The 20,260-nt window shown below is 39.2% G+C and overlaps 1 protein-coding gene across 12 annotated transcripts in view; it reads right to left on the reverse strand.

Annotated features, from left to right (window-relative positions):
• The window catches only part of SPICE1 (spindle and centriole associated protein 1), a 68,611-nt gene that overhangs the window by 7,325 nt on the left and 41,026 nt on the right, over nt 1-20,260 (reverse strand). For 11 of the 12 annotated variants that reach the window (XM_019839731.3, XM_011285947.4, XM_011285943.4 and 8 more), the window contains 7 exons: nt 17,064-17,254; nt 16,767-16,904; nt 15,686-15,951; nt 13,131-13,262; nt 9,435-9,582; nt 8,320-8,544; nt 820-1,310 (listed from right to left, as the gene is read on the reverse strand). In XM_019839731.3, the coding sequence (XP_019695290.2) occupies nt 820-1,310; nt 8,320-8,544; nt 9,435-9,582; nt 13,131-13,262; nt 15,686-15,951; nt 16,767-16,904; nt 17,064-17,254 (1,591 nt within the window). The remainder of the gene's footprint in view (nt 1-819; nt 1,311-8,319; nt 8,545-9,434; nt 9,583-13,130; nt 13,263-15,685; nt 15,952-16,766; nt 16,905-17,063; nt 17,255-20,260) is intronic. The other variant, XM_006936046.4, reaches the window with a different exon arrangement.

The following is a 20,260-nucleotide window of genomic DNA, read 5'->3' on the forward strand; positions in this document are numbered from 1 at the left end:
CTGTGTCTCCCTCTCTCTCTGCCCCTCCCCCGTTCATGCTCTCTCTCTGTCCCAAAAATAAATAAAAACGTTGAAAAAAAAAATTAAAAAAAAAAATAATAATCCTTTAAAACATCATTTCTATAGGAAAATGTATTCTGCATCCTAAAAAATTAACTCCTCATGAGTTGAGGGCCAGCTACACATAATTCTCTTGTATAAGCCCCTTTAAGAGTAAAAATGCTTCTGGGGTACCTGGATGGCTCAGTTGGTTAAGCATTCGACTTCAGCTCAGGTAATGATCTCACAGTTCATGGGATGGAGCCCCGTTGTTGGACTCTGGGCTGACAGCGCAGAGCCTGGAGCCTGCTTCGGATTCTGTGTCTCCCTCTCTCTCTCTGCCCCTCCCCTGCTCATGCTCTATCTCTCTCTCTCTCTCCCAAAAATATACAAATATTAAAAAAAAAAAATTAAGAGCAGAAATGCTTTCAGTTAAAATGTAGCTGTGTGGCAGACTTTCAATTCATACTAATTCTACATTTTATATTTACAACTTCATTCCCAGTTTAATTTTGGCTTTCTTTCATATTTTACCTTGTCCTATTTTCCTCATTCATTTTCCTTGTGTTCTATTTTATATTATCCTCTTTTACTGTATGTGTTAAATAAACTGATAAATAACTTTTCCTTACTCTGTGATGAGGACATGACTAAGCATAAACCTTCGAGTAGCAGCCTCAAAGATATCCAGGATCACTTCAGGAAAGGAGGCCCTAAAGATGTTCCAGCAATATAGTTAAACTCCTAAATGTTCCTAGTCGATCCTTAACTGGTACTCACTGCAGCCACGTCGCTTGCATGACTGGTCTCTTGTTTGTTTAATTCCCGAAGTCCATCCCCTTGCTCTCCTCCTGGCCCAATAATATTATTCAGATGTGCTTTGATAGCTGAGTTCTGCAGTGTCAACTCTGCGATCCGGGCCATGATGTCCTTTCTTTGTATTAATGCCTCATTTGGTCTAAGCTGTTGCCCCTCTCCCAGTACTGGGGGCTCTTCTGAGAACTCAGGGTTTCTGGCCTGCTGAGTGTGTGAATGGGAACTATAGAACGGCTGTGAGAGGTTAACAAAAGGAGCCTGGACTTTGTTCTCCAGATCTTCCCCCATGTGAGAGGCCCTCCACCTCTGAGTGAAGAGGTGACTTTCTTCATTTGGATTCTGATTGTCTGTGCCAGTAGGTAAAGTCTTCCTTTCCCAATTTTGTTCCTTCTCAATTATTTCCACAGTTGGAGGAATTTGTGGAGCAGGGCGAGTTTGAACAGTCCTCCTCAATACTGTAGATAAAATATCAGAATAAACATGCATCATTTAGCCATAGATTCGCACTATAATCTTTTCATTACTCATCATGGTAGTTAGAGATGTATTTCAGTAGACGGGTTTGGCTTCTGAATGCCTGAATTATTTCAGCAGGGAATATTTCAGCAATGCCACCTCTAACAATCAAATCACAGGCAATTTCATATTCCTTAATGCTTCGTCAGTATCCTTGTAAAAAAAAAAAAACCTGCCAAGTTCACATTTTAATACATGTATTAATTCATACCAGGGAATCCTGGGGGTAGGGAGAGTATAAATACCTAATGTAAACTGAGGATGGTCAGGAAAGGCATCTCTGAAGAAGTAAAATTTTTAAATGGTTACGTATGTGGCAGAAAGCAGAGCAAAAACAGGTTACAGGCAGAGAGAACAACATATGTGAAGGTCCCAAAATAGGAAAGAGCAAAGAAATGAGGCCAGTTTAGCATAGCACAACAATAAGGGAGAACTGGAAAAATATGAGCCTGGAGAGGTATACAGAAACTTAAGCCATGTTAGGAATTTTATAATTTTTTTAACATTTATTTATTTTTGAGAGACAGAGAGAGCATAGGCAGAGGAGGGGCAGAGAGAGACAGGTGGACACAGAATCTGAAGCAGGCTCCAGGTTCTGAGCTGTCAGCACAGAGCCCGATGCAGCGCTCAAACCCATGACTGTGAGATCGTGAACTAAGCCGAAGTCAGACACTTAACCAACTGAGCCACCCAGGCGCCCCTGGAATTTTATAATTCAATCCAAGAGCAATGAAACCTGGGGAAGGTTTGGCAACAACTCAATTTATATTTCATAAATGCTGTGGTTATTTGGAAGGCCCAGGAATGGAAGTAGGGAGATCAGTAAGCCATGGTAGTCTAGAAGAAAGATGACAGTAGCTCTGATGAAGGTATGTTGATTACAAAGATGGAGAAGTGAATAAATTTGAGAAACATTTTAGCAACATAACTAAGAGTGATGAACTAGAAGTGGGGAGTAAAGGAAACACCGATCAAGATGGCACGCACAGCTGAGTGGGTAGTTATACAATTTAGAGATGGAGAAGATAAGAACAGATTTGGGGGAACAGAAGCTACCAAGAATTCCATTTTGGGGGCACCTGGGTGGCTCAGTCAGTTAAGCGACCGACTTCGGCTCAGGTCACGATCTCAGGGTTCGTTAGTTTGAGTCCCACATTGGGCTCCATGCTGTCAATGCTTTGGATCCTGTGTCCCCCTCTCACTCTGCCCCTCCCCCACTCATGCACGCTTGGTCTCTCTGTCTCAAAAATAAATAAACATTTAAAAAAAAAGAATTCCATTTTGAACAGGATAAGTTTAAGGTGCCTTATGATTTATCCCAATATCCATCCAAGCAGATGGATTCTTCATGGGTCAGGAACTCAAGAGAGTCATCTAGGCTAAGATACAAAATTGGAAGTCACTGGCATATACATAGTATTAGAAGCCAATATTATCTGGAGAAAAAGAATAGAGTCAGAAAAGAAACCAATACCAACAAAGAAGGAAGTCAGTGTTTAGAGCTTCATAAAGGAGGGGGGGCGCCTGGGTGGCTCGGTCGGTTAAGCGTCCAACTTCGGCTCAGGTCACAATCTTGCGGTCCGTGAGTTCGAGCCCCGTGTCGGGCTCTGTGCTGACAGCTCAGAGCCTGGAGCCTGCTTCAGATTCTGTGTCTCCCTCTCTCTCTGACCCTCCCCCATTCATGCTCTGTCTCTCTCTGTCTCAAAAATAAATAAACATTAAAAAAAATTTTTTTTAAAAAAAGGAGGGGAAGCTAGCAAACAAAGCAGACTGAAATGGAGCAGCCAGAAAGGAGAGAGAAATATTATAAGAATGTGGTATGAAGGAAACAAATGTGGTATGATTATAATTAATCATATATAATGCTACTGTAAGAACTAGAACACAAAGACAGAAGAAAAATACACTGGAGTTATTAACCTGGAGGCCACCAGAGCTCTTAGCAAGAGTAGTTTAGGTGAAATGACCTAACAGGGAGTGAACTGGGGAGACAGATGTTCCTAGTTCAACACCATAGGCTCGCTTCCTTTCACTGACAACAAGGAAATGAAATTTAAAAAATTTTAAAACCCACATCAGTAAAGATAATGGTCTAGGAAGAGAGTCATTAGCAAATGAGATACTTCAACACATTTCTGAAAGACTGAAAGTAGATGAGAAGGATGCGAAAGAATGAAATTGAGCAGAAGACACGGTGCAGAACACATATATGTATTCTAAGGAAGCTACAGGTAAAAGCCAGTCTTTCTGGGGGAACCCTAAAAAGGCTGTTAGCTCAAAGACGACAGTACAGAGGGAGAAAGTGAGAAGTAGGACTGAAAACTGGAGAATAACTTGGAAGTTCGTCTACTGTATAGTTATGTCAGTCAGGCTGTGCTCACTACTTACCCCCACCCATCCTTGAAAGCAAAAACAAAAAACAAACAAACAAACAAACAACAACAACAAAACAGCATCGGGGAAAGTAAATGTGGTAGCCCCAGTAGAACAGCTCGATCTTACCTGCATATTGCATACCCTAAAAGGAGGCCAGCAGTTAACAGAGCATGTCCACATATACAAAGTAACTGCTGAAGGGAAAGCCTACTGGGAAAACAGACCAAGACTCACCTACACAGAAGAGCAAATGTATGCCAACCACCTATAACATTCAGTCATGTCATTTATTCTTAACTATCATGGGCCATGAAGTAACACCAGACATATGAGGAAAACTGACAGCACAAAGAGAAAAACCAGGATAGGTAAACAGAACAAGAGACTAAGAGGAAGAGAAGGAAAATCCAGGTACAGAAGATAATGTAACAAAATTCTAAATGGTCTACTCAGAAGAGAGTTTCTAGAAGACAATGCAGTTGTAATAAGCATCAATGAAAACAGATTAGACAATAAGAAAGGACTCTTGCTTAGAAATTAAACATACAATTTGGTGAATTAAAGAAATCTAAAAGACAGGTTTGAACACAAAATGAAAAAAATCCTCCAGAATATAAGAAGGAAGATATAAAGCTAAATACATAAGAAAATAATCCAAAAGGTCAACATACAGTTTTCTAAAACTGCAGAAATTCATGTGTCTTTAGTCCAAAAGGTCTCACTGGTGCCTCTTTGTGCAATGAGAAAAAAAAAACCAAAAAAACTATTATTTAGACACACATTATGCAATGTCAGAATTACAACAAAGGAAGCCTAAAGCTTCCACAGAGAAAAAGTAGGTCAAATACAAAGAAATAAAAATTAGATATTGCATCTGACATCTCAACCACAACACCAGATACTAAAAATCAATGGAACAATGCCTTTGATTTCTCAGGGGGAAACGAATATGAACCTAGAATTCTGTATCTAGACAAATTATCAACCACGTATAATAGAAAAGTAAAAATATTCTCAAATTTTTAAGAACTTAGGGTTTACCTTCTATATACCCATTCTGACGATTTCTTTCAAAAACTTGAGGGAGAAAACCAAAGAAGAAGAAGAAATCGCATCCAGGAAATAGTAGATGCAATCCAGGAGTGTAATGTTAGCAATTCCCAAGATAAGAGGCGTGCAGTGGGCCCAGCAAGCAATCAGTCAAGACCAGACCAGGGGATGAAGAGCTTTTGCAAAGTATCTCTGAGATGAAAGTGGATTCCATGCCACAGACAGTATAAGGACCAGAAGATATTATTCACGTGTAAAGCACATTATTCTTGTGAAAACAAGAGGTAAGAGCAATTTGAAATTCCAGGCAAAACAAAAACTGAGCAAGAAAGTCACCATAAATGCAGAGCAAGCTTAAAGATTCTGAGCAACTGATGAAGTGAAATAAAGAAATTCACACACATACACAAATCTCACTTTGATCTTCAGAAGAACTTTTTCCTTCCTGTGGCACAAGGATTGATAGTAACAATGGATCACAAAACAAAAAATAATTGTCATTTGTTTTCAACTTTCAGTATCCATCTGTAGACAAGACACAGAAGACCTAAGTGTGGTAATGGAACAACGTAAATGTTACCAACTGTGGTCCTGTAAAAGGCAAGGTAGGCTGACCGAAGGTGGGAAGTAGAAGCAAAGGAGAGCCAGAAAGGGGAGCCAGGATCCTTGTCTTACATAGCAGAAAGCTGAGATATACTGCCTAAAGTGAACCAAGAAGAAATAAAAAGTATTTGAAAACACAAAGTTAAACAACAGAAGAATTAAAAATTAAAATGTAATCTTCCAAATTAGAGAAGAGAAGTAGGTTGATGTTAATTAAAACCTCTTCTTTAATACGGGGCACCTGGGTGGCTCAGTCGGTTAAGCGTCTGACTTCAGTTCAGGTCATGATCTCACCATCCGTGAGATCGAGCCCCAAGTCAGGCTCTGTGTAGACAGCTCAGCCCTTGGAGCCTGCTTTGGATTCTGTGTCTCCCTGTCTCTCTCTGCCCCTCCCTTGCTGGCGCTCTGTCTCTCTCAAAAATAAAATAAAAAATAAATTTTTTAAACCTCTTCTTTAATAAAGGAGAGTCTATAATTATTGTGTAAAGCTGACATCTAAGCAAAGAAATATAAAAATATTTTATATTAATTATGGAGACCACCACAAGATAAGCAGAAATCAAATTGGAAAAAAATGATTCCCTCTTAGCACAGGCCTAAAGATGAAAGAGGAAGAGACCCTTGTACGTGCTTTTTTTTTAAGCACATGGAAATATAAATTAGAATTAACATCTGAAAGTAAAAAACGAATGGGAGATAAGAAAATGAAAACAGCTTAATATACTACTCTTTCAAAAAGTGTGGCTGTAAGTAGAAGTCGATTAGTAGCTAAAGGAAAATATCTATGACAGGAAATTCTAGAGTGAGCCTGTCCATTATGATAGCCTTTGGGCATATGCAGCTATTCAAATTCAAATTAATTAAAGTTAAGTAAAATTATTAATTCAGTTCTTCAGTAATATTAGCCACATTTCCAGTGCTCAACAGTCCCCTGAGGCTAGTGGCTATCATACTGAATGGAAAAGACATAGAACATTTTCATCACTACAGGATGTTCTATCAGGCAGAGTTGTTCTAGAGCACAACTAAATGCTGATCAAGGGCCCTATGTATCTCCTACCTTTATCCACATGTTCAGTTTAACTGAACAATTCTTTACATGTGAGCATTCTAAACAAAATGCTGAAAAATATGATGATAAAACTTCAACTAACAATACACACTCAAAGGTTATCCTATCTGCACACTGTAAAAGAAATGTATACTGTTATTTTCAGTGCAAACCTGCTAACAAAGTGTTGTCTATAATAGTCCCCAAATAATTTGCTTAGGAAACATTTAGTATTATTTGTAATCAGAGTAAAAATATTTACTGTCATCATTTCTTTAAAAGAATTTCAAGCTATTTTACTATCACCAATGGAAAATAATTTAGAATATCTCAAAAAAGATCATTAGACAAGCTTACTAATACCATGTAAACATTTGAAAGATTACTTTAAGGAATGAAAATCTAACCTGAACAGAAATCAGAATTGAAATCATATTTCCTAAATCTAACCAGACTTAACAATACTCTCTAGCCTCTGAAGAGGAATACTGAATCCCAGAATTACAGAGCTCGAGGAACATTAAAGATAAAAGAAAAATCTTTCATTTTAGAGCTAGGAAAATGAAACGCAGAAAATGCATGCCTCACGGCTAGTCATTGGGTTGGCCAAGACTTCAGCACTTCTGACTCTCAGTCTAGCACTGTCTCCCTACGCCACACAGATCTGACAGATTCTGCAATCACATATTAAATGCCAAGACAAATTTTATAATGGTAAGGATTTGTCATTTTCCTTAACCTTTATGGCCTCTTCCTGTCCTTTATTGAAAAGTACAGAAAATCTGACAAAATTTGTAAGTCCCAGTGACAACAAAAGCTATTACAGTGGGGGCGCCTGGGTGGTTAAGACAGTTAAACGCCATACTTGATTTCAGCTCAGGTCATGATCTCATGGTTCATGAGTTTGAGCCCCACGCTGGGCTCTGCACTGTCACTGCACGGATCCTCTCTCTCTGACCTTCCCCTGCTCATGCTCACACTCTTTCTCTTTCTCTCTCTCTCTCTCTCTCTCTCTCTCTCAAAATAAAAAAAAAAGTTATTATTCTGTTCCCCTATTCAAGAATGTAAACACTCTTTTTAAAGAAATAAAAATGTAGGCAAATCAAGGCTGAATTAATATTTCTCTAAAAACACTGGAGAAGAGTCTAAGGTACTTTTTTGATTAAAGAACTATTCTGAAAATGGGGGAAAAAAGGCTATAGTTCCAGAAGAATGCACAGGTGGACAAATAAATATAATTTTCCAAACAATGAAGCATTCTATGGAACTTCGAAAGACCATCCATGAGCCCCCAAGTGAAGAATCTCTGACCTAATTTTAAATTTAAATGTTTTTATTCTTAACTCTATATATGTCCTGCAAAAAGTGGCTCTAAAGCTATTTTTAATTTTCATTATAAAATTACCTCAACTAATAAGCTAAAAACTTTCCATGAGAAAGAAGTTAACCACATCTGAATTACAAATGCCTAAAAGTCACAGCTCTTACCCTTCTTTGGTTAAGCTTTCATTACTCTCTGGAGGATAATCTCCTCCTGTTTCTTACCCTTTTCTATGTTCCTGGAACATAGGGAAAAGAGGATTTCCCTTACTCGGCATTTTAATGCTGAGGACTTTGATCCTTTGATCTGATTTAATATTTACAATGTTCAATAGAACAGATACATAATGAAATTCAACATGATATTTCACCATTGATGTAACACACATGATATAAACAACCCTGAAAAATCCTCCTCCAGCTTAAAGATTATGTGTGACAATCAACAGCTTTCAAAATTCAGTTTATCAGGTAAAAATGGACACAGTGTTACATATTTAAGGCATAAAAAGGCAACAGGCACACCACTCTAGAAGAAGCCTGCTCACCTTCCTGCAAGGGAGAGAATCCGGAGCTGCTCTTCTGCCTGGGTGGTGTTAACAACACAGCTGGCTCAAATACATGTGCCGGAAAACTGGTGGCCACGTTCGCACTACCCGGTGGGGCTGGCACCTGAGACAGTTTAACAGGCAAGTCTTCCTGTGCCAATGCAGCCACTTCTTCCCCTCGGAACACCGACGGCACAGAGACATCAGCATTTACAGCTGGGCCCTCTGAAGAAGATGAGAGGCCATTAGCACTTAAAGAAACCATGGACACACTGCAGGTGTTTATACTTACATGCATTTCCATTAAAGGCAAAATCACATGGACTCTAGAGCCTTCACTTTCTAGGCCACATCCTTCTTAGCCGTAACTCATGAGGGGGCAGCACCGGGAAGAAGAGGCCGTTTTTGAGAAAAGCACTGGTGGCCCCTAGCCCTTGAGGCCTGCCCTAGCCATTGAGTGTATCTCACACAAGTCAAATTTTACTCAGCCACTTCTTAGAATCCCTCATGAGAAAACACTCCTACATACATAAAACACTCTCCACACAAGGCACTCATCAAGATATTACTTAGAAGCAAAAAACATGAAAAGGCCTAAATGCCCTATTCAGCCTGTGGCATATGAAGGTACACAATGTGAAGAAAGGTTTTCAAAACATCAGAATTTCTAAAACCCGGTATTTCTTTTTCTTTCCAAGACCATCTCCTCTCCTCCTGAGCCTGGTGCACAGTGATGAAAAGTGCTGGCACGAAAGCCCCACTGGTATAGGAAGCAAGTTCTGCTACTTTCTAGTTCTATGATCTTGCTAAGTTACCAGTTCTCTCTAAGCCTTGGTTTTCTCATCGAGAAAATGGGGATAACAAAGATACTTACCTCATAAGACTATTATTATGAGGGGTATATGAGATAATACATGTAAAACACTCAAAAAGTGCCTGGCATACAGCAATAACCCAAAAAATATTAGCTGAAAATAGAAGTCGCCATTGCCATACTGACAAAGTAGTGACAGTGCTGCATATGTACCAACAACCAATAACTCCACATAAGTTTAGAGTCTTGTTTACTCTATCAGTGTTTTAATACCAACCTGGGGTAATAAGACCACACCCACCTGGACTGTCTATAATTTTCCTACTCGTAGATCCCCTTCCTGATGCCTGATTTTCTTCATTGCTTTTTATCACAGGACAGTTCTTCATGGCATGTGTGAGCGATATAAGTTGCTCATCTGTTGTGACCATGTACTGCTGAAGCCTTGCCTGGAGAAAAAAGAATTAAATAACATCACTGACATATCAGATATCAAATCATCACCTAGATATGTATAACCATATCATTATCTTAAATAGTCTAGGAACTTTGAACTTCCATTCAAACACTAAAATAGTGCCTTTGTAAGAACACGTAATCATAAATATTTTAAAAGTCTCATGATAGAAGAATGGTTAAATGTATCACAGAATATTATTAATAAATACACTGCCAGAATAATAAGGATTAACCTTTTATAGGGCTTTTGATTTATAAAACCTCTTTTATATAGATGGTATCAACTGACTCAAGCTACCCCAAGAGGCAAGTATATTAGGTGGAGGAAATTTAACAGAATATTATACGGGCATTTAAACTGAAAAAAACGTGATCCTGTAAGTGTTTATAGTAACGTATATAAAATAATGTTAAGAGAAAATATATACAGAGAGAAGAGATATTATACACACATAGATATATACATATATATCCAAGAGGTACAGACATTTGATAAAAATCAGAGATGGCCAGAAGTCAGAAGTATTATTGGTAGGACTAGTGAATGAAATCTACTAAACAATTTCATATCAGCCCAATTTTTTTCCCAAATTCCACACTCCTCTCCAATGACCTGCTCAGCATCTCCACCTAGAACTCGCATAGGCTCCAACTTTACATGTGCGCAACCAAATTCTCCCTGAACACCCCCACCTCATCAACAGCACCTCTATCCTTCCAAATATTCAATCCATAGCTTTGGAATCATCCTTGACTCTTCTCTCACATCCTCTTCTTGGCCCCATATCAGCAAATCCTACTGCTTGCCTTCCAAATACATTCACAATTTAGTCCCTTTTCACAGCCTCTCCCACTTCCAACCTAGACCAGGCTGCCATGTCTCACTTAGATTATTTCATTAACTCCTGTCTGTAACATTCTGCTTCCATGTTTGACCACTTAGAGTCTAGTTCTATATTGTTCCCCAAAAGGTTTGAAGCACTTTGGGCCTCCACAGGGGCACCACAGGACATCTTATATTTTTAAGGAAAACACTGCTGCTCAACATCTGTCAGGCACAGGGAACTCCTAGCTTGAGGTGGTTCACAGCTTCCATATTAGATCAAAATACATTCCTTTTCCTGATGTCGTATCTTCATGAAGCTGGGCTGTCAGTAGCTGCTATGATAAAAAGCAACACTGCATAAAAATTACTGTGGAATAGGAAATAAGAATGGAAATATCCAAAATGATTCCAAGCTTTGAGAAGCTGTACAGTACCCAGCAGGTAGACATATCCCATCAGTAAATAATTGTGGTTATTTAATCATGAATACAAATAGAACTTTTTCTATCAATACTTTGATATTTTGTGGGTTTTTTTCCAAACAGCATCTAAGTTGTTGAGACATAAATACTTACTAAGTAGTTTGAGCCGAACTACTTAAAGGAAACTGTTGGGTATTTCCTTCAGCCTACGGGGATCTTGAGATAATAAGGGCACCATGAACCGAGAAAGGGCAGTGATCTCTGATCTAGTCTCCACATAGCCGCCCACAGTGATCCTCATAAAACCTCAATCACATCACATCTCTTCTCTCCTCAAAACCCTTCCATGGTGTCCCTCCTCACCCAACATAAAAACCCAAATTCTTACCCAGCTTGCAAGCCCTCATGACACAGCTTATCTATTGGCTCTTGCCTCCTCTACTCTTCCACACTCGACCCCAGACATTCTGGTCCTCATGCTTTTGCACTCAACAGCCACGCTCTCACCTCAAGACCTTTGCACCTGCTGTTCTTCTGCTGAGACTGCTCTTCTCTTAGCTACCTGCACACTCGCTCCCTCACCTCCTTCAGGCCTTCCTCACAGGCATGGCCCACCCCAATTACAATTCCCATCCTAGGTACTTGCTATGCCTCTTACCTGCTTTATTCTTCTTTATACCACATACCACCATCTAACTTACAATATACTTCGCTTTTTTTTTCCCCAGGATTTATTTAGAATATAAACTCCACGAGGGTAAAGATTTCTTCTTTGTTCACTACTGTACTTCCTACACCTAGAACAGTGCCAGGCCCAAATCAATAAAGATTTGTTGAGCCAGTTAGTACATTTAAAAACCATTCATTTTCCCAACAGAACTGAAAACCTGTGTTCACGCAAATACTTGTACATGAATGTTGACAGCAGCATTATTCATTCATAATATACAAAAAGGTGGAAACAATTCAAAAATCCATCACTTGATGAATGGATAAGCAAAATGTGGTGTATCCACATAATGGAATACTAGTGGACAAAAAAAGTCATGAGCTACTGACAACATGCTACAACATAGATAAGCCCTGAAAACATTATGCTAAGTGAAAAAAAACAGAGACACAAAAGATCACAAATTGCAAGATTCCATTTATATGAAATATCCACATTTGGCAAATCTATAGAGACACAGAGTGGAGAGCAATATCCAAAGAATATCCAAAAGGCACAAATGAAGAACATAGCATTGAGGCAGTAAGATTTCCTAGAATAAATACTGTGTAACTTTTTTTTATTTTCAGTTTTTTGGTTTTGTTTTTGAGAAAGAGAGAGAGCATGCATGAGCAGGGGAGGGACAGACAGAAGAAGAGAGAGAATCCAAGCAGGCTCTGCGCTGTCAGTGCACAGCCTAATGCAGGGCTCATTCTCACGACTATGAGATCACGACCTGAGCCAAGAGTCAGATGCTTCACTAACTGAGCCACCAGGCACCCCCTGTGTAAGCGTTTAAAAAAAAAAAAAAAGTAATTATCCAGACAAGTGGCAAAGAAGACTTCTATAATAAATTTGAAGATACTGTAAACAATTTTAAATGGCATATGATTACAGCAAGCTTCCTCAAATGGTATCCCCTGATGTTTTGAAATTAAAAGTAGCTATCATAACATTTTTTTATTTCACATTTTGGATCAACTACTAGAATATTGGTAGTTACCATTTCAACGTAGATTCTGTCTTCCCCACTAAATAATATGTTTCTTAAAGACAGTAGATTTGGGGCGCCTGGGTGGCGCAGTCGGTTAAGCATCCGACTTCAGCCAGGTCACGATCTCGCGGTCCGTGAGTTCGAGCCCGCGTCAGGCTCTGGGCTGATGGCTCGGAGCCTGGAGCCTGTTTCTGATTCTATGTCTCCCTCTCACTCTGCCCCTCCCCCGTTCATGCTCTGTCTCTCTCTGTCCCAAAAATAAATAAACGTTAAAAAAAAAAATTAAAAAAAAAAAAGACAGATTTATTCTATATGTATTTAAAGTCCAAGTTTCTACTATAGTACCTCCAATGTAATAAATGTTCAATAAAAGCTACCATTGATGATAATAAAGAAGTGAGAGGTAATCACATCAGCATAACAAAACCAAAGGCAACTAGAAGAGGATCTTATATATTCTTTTTTTTTCTTTAATATGAAATGTATTGGCAAATTGGTTTCCATACAACACCCAGTGGAGAATCTTATATATCCTTAGACGTTTGATGATACTAAACACAGAAAAGCTTGAGATTGCATCTAAGTACCTGGGTCGCGGTATTTTCTTCTCTGAGAAGAAGAATTTCAGCTGTAAGAGCATCAATGAGCTCTCGATGATCACCTAACATTTGTTCCAGTTGCTGCCTTGTCTCCACTTCTTTACGCAGTTGGAGCTCACTCTACAAAAAAAATCCACTTCCATCAATAAAACTCCCATCCAAAACTAAACTACTATCAACAGCATCAAGTACTGAAAACTGAAAGTTTCTACTCAAAGCTGTCAAAAAAATACTTACAGAGTATATATTATGTGACAGTAATGAGAATGAAATATTTTTTTTTAATTTTTTTTTTAACGTTTATTTATTTTTGAGACAGAGAGACAGAGCATGAAGGGGGGAGGGGCAGAGAGAGGGAGACACAGAATCGGAAGCAGGCTCCAGGCTCTGAGCCATCAGCCCAGAGCCCGACGCGGGGCTCGAACTCACGGACCGCGAGATCGTGACCTGAGCTGAAGTCGGACGCTCAACCGACTGAGCCACCCAGGCACCCCGAAAATGAAATATTTTTATTAAAAGGTTTATATTTCATTAAAATGAAATACTGTATCATTTTCCCTTCTTTAAATAGAACACAATAAACACAATGGTATGCAGAATTAAATGACTACAACTTTTGCAGAATGAAGTGGAAGGGGAAGTACATATACATATTGGTTGAATACACACAGAGCATCTCTAGAAGGACACACTCACACCTGGTCGTCAGAGCTGGCGCCGAGGAAGCAGACCCATTAAATGGAAGTTAAGGATGGGAAGTAGGGGGCGCCTATGTGGCTCAGTCGGTTAAGCATCTGACTTTGACTCAGGTCATGATCTCACTGCTTATGGGTCTGAGCCCTGCAAGGGGCTCTGTGCTGACAGCTCAGAGCCTGGAGCCTGCTTCAGATTCTGTGTCTCCCTCTCTGCCCCTCCCCTCTTGTGTGCACACTCGCTCTCTCTCAAAAATAAATAAGCATTAAAAAAAAAAAAAGGTGAGAATTAGAATTTTTATCTATATCTGTTTCTCTGAATTTCATACTGTATGAATGCATCACCAACTCAAAATTTAAGTTTGTTAAAAGAAAATTAAAAATAAATGACAGGCTTAAATGGTTTAACTTCATAAAGCAAGTGATTAGCTAAAAAGTATATGCTTCTAAACCTGTAATACTTTCAGAGAGCCAAAAGTACACTCCTAGAGATTCCTAACTTAAGAGTGGAAGAATGTGAAGACTTTCCTAAGTCTGACCATACAATAAATATTTCACTAAAAAGCAATTTTCGGAAGACATCTCCAGAGAAATTGGAACATCTGAATTAGAGAGACTGGGGCGCCTGGGTGGCTCAGTCGGTTGAGTATCCAACTTCAGCCAGGTCATGATCTCATGGTTCATGAGTTTGAGCCCCACGTCAGGCTCTTTGCTAACAGCTTAGAACCTGGGGTCTGCTTCAGATTCTGTGTCTCCCTCTCTCTCTGCCCCTCCTCCATTTGTGCTCTGTCTCTCTCAAAAAATGGATAAACATTAAAAAATTTTTGAATTAGAGCAATGAATCAACAATTTTAATAATAAAATGTCCTTGAACATTTTTTGTTGTATTTAACAAATTTAAATGTATAAAAAAATAATAGTTTAAATAGATTTTTTGAAAGATGAAATGTTTACCCAACTCTAATTTCACAGCATTCTGAAGACTGATTATTCAGAAATGAACTAAAAAACAATTCCTGATAGTTTTATAAATTATTTTCACAACAACAAAATATCTCCCACTTCAGACACTAATGCAAAGCCTGAGTTAGTCACACAGATAACATGAAGAACTTTCCCCATCTGTGTCTATAGATTACAGGTATGCCGCTCTCCAAACTCAACTAAAGTGGAAGTAGGAAGCAGAAAAAGCATCAAAAGGAGGACAGTTGAGTAGTTCTACTGAATCTAATACTGCCAAACAATAATATTCAATATCAGCATAAGACATGATCTTATTTATAGCAGATTAACCCCTCTAATTATATTTTACTAAAGCTCATATTAAAATCAACATCACTTAGCTGACCATGTATCAGTATATTAGATGATACATAAATCAGCATGCAGAGGAAAATTAAGAGGATAAAACTTCACTGCAGATAATCTAAAGCTGAGGTATTTTATTTTTTATTTATATTTTTTTAATTTTTTTAAGATTTATTTTTGAGAGTGAGAGAGAGAGAGAACACAAGTAGGGAAGGGGCAGAGAGAGAAGAAGACACAGAATCTGAAGCAGGCTCCAGGCTCTGAGCTGTCAGCACAGAGCCCGACACGGAGCTCGAACCCACAAACTGCGAGATCATGGCCTGAGCCGAAGTGGACACTTAACCGACTGAGTCACCCAGATGCCCCATGCTGAGATATTTTAAATAAAGCTATTCAGATTTGACTATATTTCATTTGGAGACTGCAATAAATTAAGGGTAGAGCAAAAACAAAAAAAAAAACAAAAACAAAAACAAAAAAAACAACCCTAAGCATGTCTACCCGCACTCTGAAGAGGAGACTCTAATAACTTCTTGCTCTTACCTCTTTAAGGTACCGAACCAGGCGACAGAGGGAGCCCACCAGCGACAGAGTGAAGCCTGTGAGACCCTGACTACTTTGCAGTCCCTTGACCTCACGTCCTGTACACCGTTCATATTCTTCCATTTCATGTTCCACTTCATTTATCATGTGTTTGAGGACATCGAGGCTGGAATTACTGCTATTTGGTAAGTCTGTGGAGGCTGTGCTAGCTGTTAGTATGCTCTTTTTCTGCTTGGAAGGAGCATGAGAATCCAGTTTTCCTTTCACTGATAATGAGAGAAGTCATTCTATTATAAGACCAAGAAAAATTATACCAGAAAGCTACTAGAGAAACCTTTGACTGTTATTCACAATTTATAAACAAAAATTTTCAATGTTTATTTATTTATTTTAAGAGAAAGAGACAGTGCAAGTCGGGGAGAGGCAGAGAGAAAGAGGAGAGAGAGAGAATTCCAAGCAGGCTCTATGCTGTCAGCACAGAGCCCAACGTGGGGCCTGACCTCATGAAACCGTGAGATCATGACCTGAGCCGAGATTAAGAGTTGGACACTTGGGGCGCCTGGGTGGCGCAGTCGGTTAAGCATCCGACTTCAGCCAGGTCACGATCTCGCGGTCCGTGAGTTCGAGCCCCGCGTCGGGCTCTGGGCTGATGGCTCGGAGCCTGGAGCCTGTTTCCGATTCTGTGTCTCCCTCTCTCTCTGCCCCTCCCCCATTCATGCTCTGTCTCTCTCTGTCCCAAAAATAAATAAACGTTGAAAAAAAAAATTAAAAAAAAAAAAAAAAGAGTTGGACACTTAACCAACTGAGCTACCCAGGCGCCCCTATAAAAGGTTTTTATAGAAGTTATAACCATTTTTTCATAAAAATCCATACAGGTTTACACTGTGTATAACAAACACACTAAAACTATCTTTCTACAGAGTTACATGGCATAGAACATTTCTTAGCCACCATCCAACAAAGTCTTAATCAGTTGGCTCTGACTGGATGAGTTTAAGGGGAAAAACTTTACTAAGAGATTAAAGAAGTTGTATCAAGTTATGTGTTTACTAATTCATCTTGGCAAATTAAGGGATTGAACCTTTATTTAACAACTGTTTTTGCTTCCTTGAGTTCAGCACTTGTCCCACAACATAGCTTGAGTCTAGAGTCTCAGTAGATTCTTCAGATTGAAGCCTGGTGTGGATTCTCTTGACAGCATTGGTAGCATTCAGAGCAGCTAAAAGAAAAAGTATTTCCAAAAGAATCTCCAGTGAACAACAAAAAAGTTTTAAGCATTCCAATTAACATATCTATCAGTATCTTATTCAATTAGGTAAAGACAGTCAAGACTAAATAACATTGCTTTAAAAATTGCTATGTTTAAAAAAGAACATACTAAAACAAGTCACTGTTCTGGGAGAAGTAAGACAATGGGGGAGCAAACCGTTTTGTTCCCCTGATGGAGGAGCAGATGATGGAGTTTCTGGAAGGGTTGTTACTTGTGACTGTGTTGTTATTTTCTGCTGAATATCAGTCCACAATTTTTTAATTAAGTCAGAATTATCTTCCTTTAGTTGGTGGAGAAACCTATAAATTATGAGACAACAAGCTACATTAGAATTAATAAATGCTGTCATTTAAACTGTTCAACTGCTTACATATTTGATTGATGGAGCTTTTAATACTTCATAATCAAAGAAAAAATACATTTTCTTCAACTTATAAGACAGATGACTAAAATGCCAGTCTTCTTAGTATGAGAAGAAATCATTCCATCTTCCTCCCAGTTTCCTACCTACATGGCTCCTAATCATAGGAGCAATTTGCCCTTTCTGGACTTCGGTGATATGGGCCCCATCCTCCTCCCTCTTTCCCAGAGAAAATACATGGCTTGGTCTTTTCTATTTTCTCTCTCCTGTGAAGGCTGTCCTCAGAACACAGCCTCCGCTCATCACTGAACTGAAGGGACTGGAGCAGACTCTGCCCTGAGTCTCTGGGAGCAGGGGAAGCAATGGAAGAGCTTGCAGTACAGGGAGTTAGAGCACTAAGCCTTTTGCTATAATCATCTTTAGTACTGATAAGGCTGATATTTTATCTCCAATCACCTGATTCCTTTGTCTTTTTCTCAGTTGGACTGAGGCTTAGAAGAGGTAGGAGACAAAAAAGTGGAAACAACCCAAATGTCCACCAACTGATGAGTGGAAAAGTAAAACGTACTACAACCACACAATGGAGTATTACATAGCCATAAAAAGGAATGAAGCAAAGATACATGCTACAACATGGATGAATCTTTTTTTTTTTTAATTTTTTTTTTCAACGTTTATTTATTTTTGGGACAGAGAGAGACAGAGCATGAACAGGGGAGGGGCAGAGAGAGAGGGAGACACAGAATCGGAAACAGGCTCCAGGCTCTGAGCCATCAGCCCAGAGCCTGACGCAGGGCTCGAACTCACGGACCGCGAGATCGTGACCTGGCTGAAGTCGGATGCTTAACCGACTGCGCCACCCAGGTGCCCCAACATGGATGAATCTTGAAAACATGCTTAGTAAAAGACACCAGACACAAAAGATCACATATTGAATGATTCTATATATATGAAATGTCCAGAACAGGCAAATATATAGAGATAGAAAATAGATTAATCTGATAGATTAGACAGGGCTAAAGGGCTTGGGAGGAAATGGGGTTTGACTATTAAAGAATATAGGGTTTCTTTAGGGTAATGAAAATGTTCTAAAATTGACTATAGGTTGCACAATTCTGCATATACTAAAAATCATTGGTTATACTTTATGTGGGTGGATTGTATGGTATGTGAACTATAAATCAATAAAACTGTTATAAAAAAAAAGAGGAAAAGGGAAATCTTATTTAGTGGCTCCACAAATGTCAACCTAAGGGAGTTGCCTTCAAGCAAATTATGCACATTGCACATTAGTTGCTACGAAACATATTTAGCAAAAGGCCTATAATGCAATCCATTCAAAGGGGGCTAGTTATCAAAGCATCAGAAAGAGTTCTCTGTAAGACAGTATTAGCTCTAAGTCCAACCTTCAGGATAAATCCTAAGAAAAGTGCTGTAATGAGATTTCTGCACAAGTTAGGAAAGTCCAAACCAATCTGAACTCACTGTCTCTAATGTTTATACTTTTAAAAGTCAGGTTATATGAAATAATAACAAGAAAAATGATACAATGCTACTTATGGTAGGTTTAAGAATGGCCTCCCCAAAGATACTTACAACTGAATCCCCGGAACCTATGAATGTTACCTTATCTGACTAAAAAGGGCCTTTGCAGATGTGATTAAGTTAAGAAGGATCCTGAGAAAAAGAGATGATCCTGGATTATCTGGATGGGCCCTACGTGAAATCAAGTGTATCCTTATAAGAGGGAAACATAGAGATTCTGACACAGAGACGGTAATGTGAAGACAGAGGCAGAGGCAGGAGGTATGTGGACTCAAGCCAAGGAAGGACAGCAGCCACCGGAAGCTGGAAGAGGCAAGGATTGGATTTCTCCCTAGAGTATCCAGAGGGAATGTGGCCATACCAACACCTTGATTTCAGCCTAGTGAAACTGACTTCAGATTCTGGCCTCTAGAACTGTGAGAGAATAAATTTCTGTTGTTTTAAGTCACCAAGTTTATGGTAATTTGTTAAAGTGGCCACAGAAAACTAATATAGACTTTGGTACCTGGATATGAGATGCTAGCGTAACAAAATACTAAAACTGTGAAAGGAGCTGTGGAATTTGAAAACGAGTGAGGCTGGAAGAATTTTTAGGTGAATGACAGAAAAATCCTAGATTGCCTTAAATAGGCTATTGGTAAAATATGAATGTTAAAGACCCCAGCACTGAGGGTTCAGGAGGAAGTGAGGAACATGGTAGGGAAAGCCTTGATCATCATAACAGAATACTGGTAGAAATATGACTATTAAAGACCCTACCATTGGAGGAAGGGTTCAGAAGGAAATGAGAAACATGTTATTAAACTGGAAGAAAGGCAATCCTTATTATAAAATGGCAGAAAACTTAGCTGAGTTGTGTAGAAAGCAGAACTTGTAGGCAATGAACTTGGAAATTTAGCCGTGGAGATTTCTTTTTTTTTTTTTTTTTAATTTTTTTTTTTTCAACGTTTATTTATTTTTGGGACAGAGAGAGACAGAGCATGAACGAGGGAGGGGCAGAGAGAGAGGGAGACACAGAATCGGAAACAGGCTCCAGGCTCTGAGCCATCAGCCCAGAGCCCGACGCGGGGCTCGAACTCCCAGACCGCGAGATCGTGACCTGGCTGAAGTCGGACGCTTAACCGACTGCGCCACCCAGGCGCCCCAAGCCGTGGAGATTTCTAAGCAGAGTTGAAGGTACAGCCTGCTTTCCTATTGCTACTTAGAGTGAAATGCAGGAGGAAAGAAATACATTGAGGGAAGAACTACTAAGCCAAAAGGAACCAGAACTTGATGATTTGAGGAATTTTCAGCCTGTCCAGAATGCAGAAGATGCTGAAATTAGGAGACACTATTAGGAAAGCATACCCTGGACAGAAGGTCAAGTGCGTGGCTGAACGATGCTTTGCTAATATGAAAA

The sequence above is a fragment of the Felis catus genome, chromosome C2 (assembly GCF_018350175.1).
Source record: "Felis catus isolate Fca126 chromosome C2, F.catus_Fca126_mat1.0, whole genome shotgun sequence".
NCBI classification, from domain to species: Eukaryota; Metazoa; Chordata; class Mammalia; order Carnivora; family Felidae; genus Felis; species Felis catus.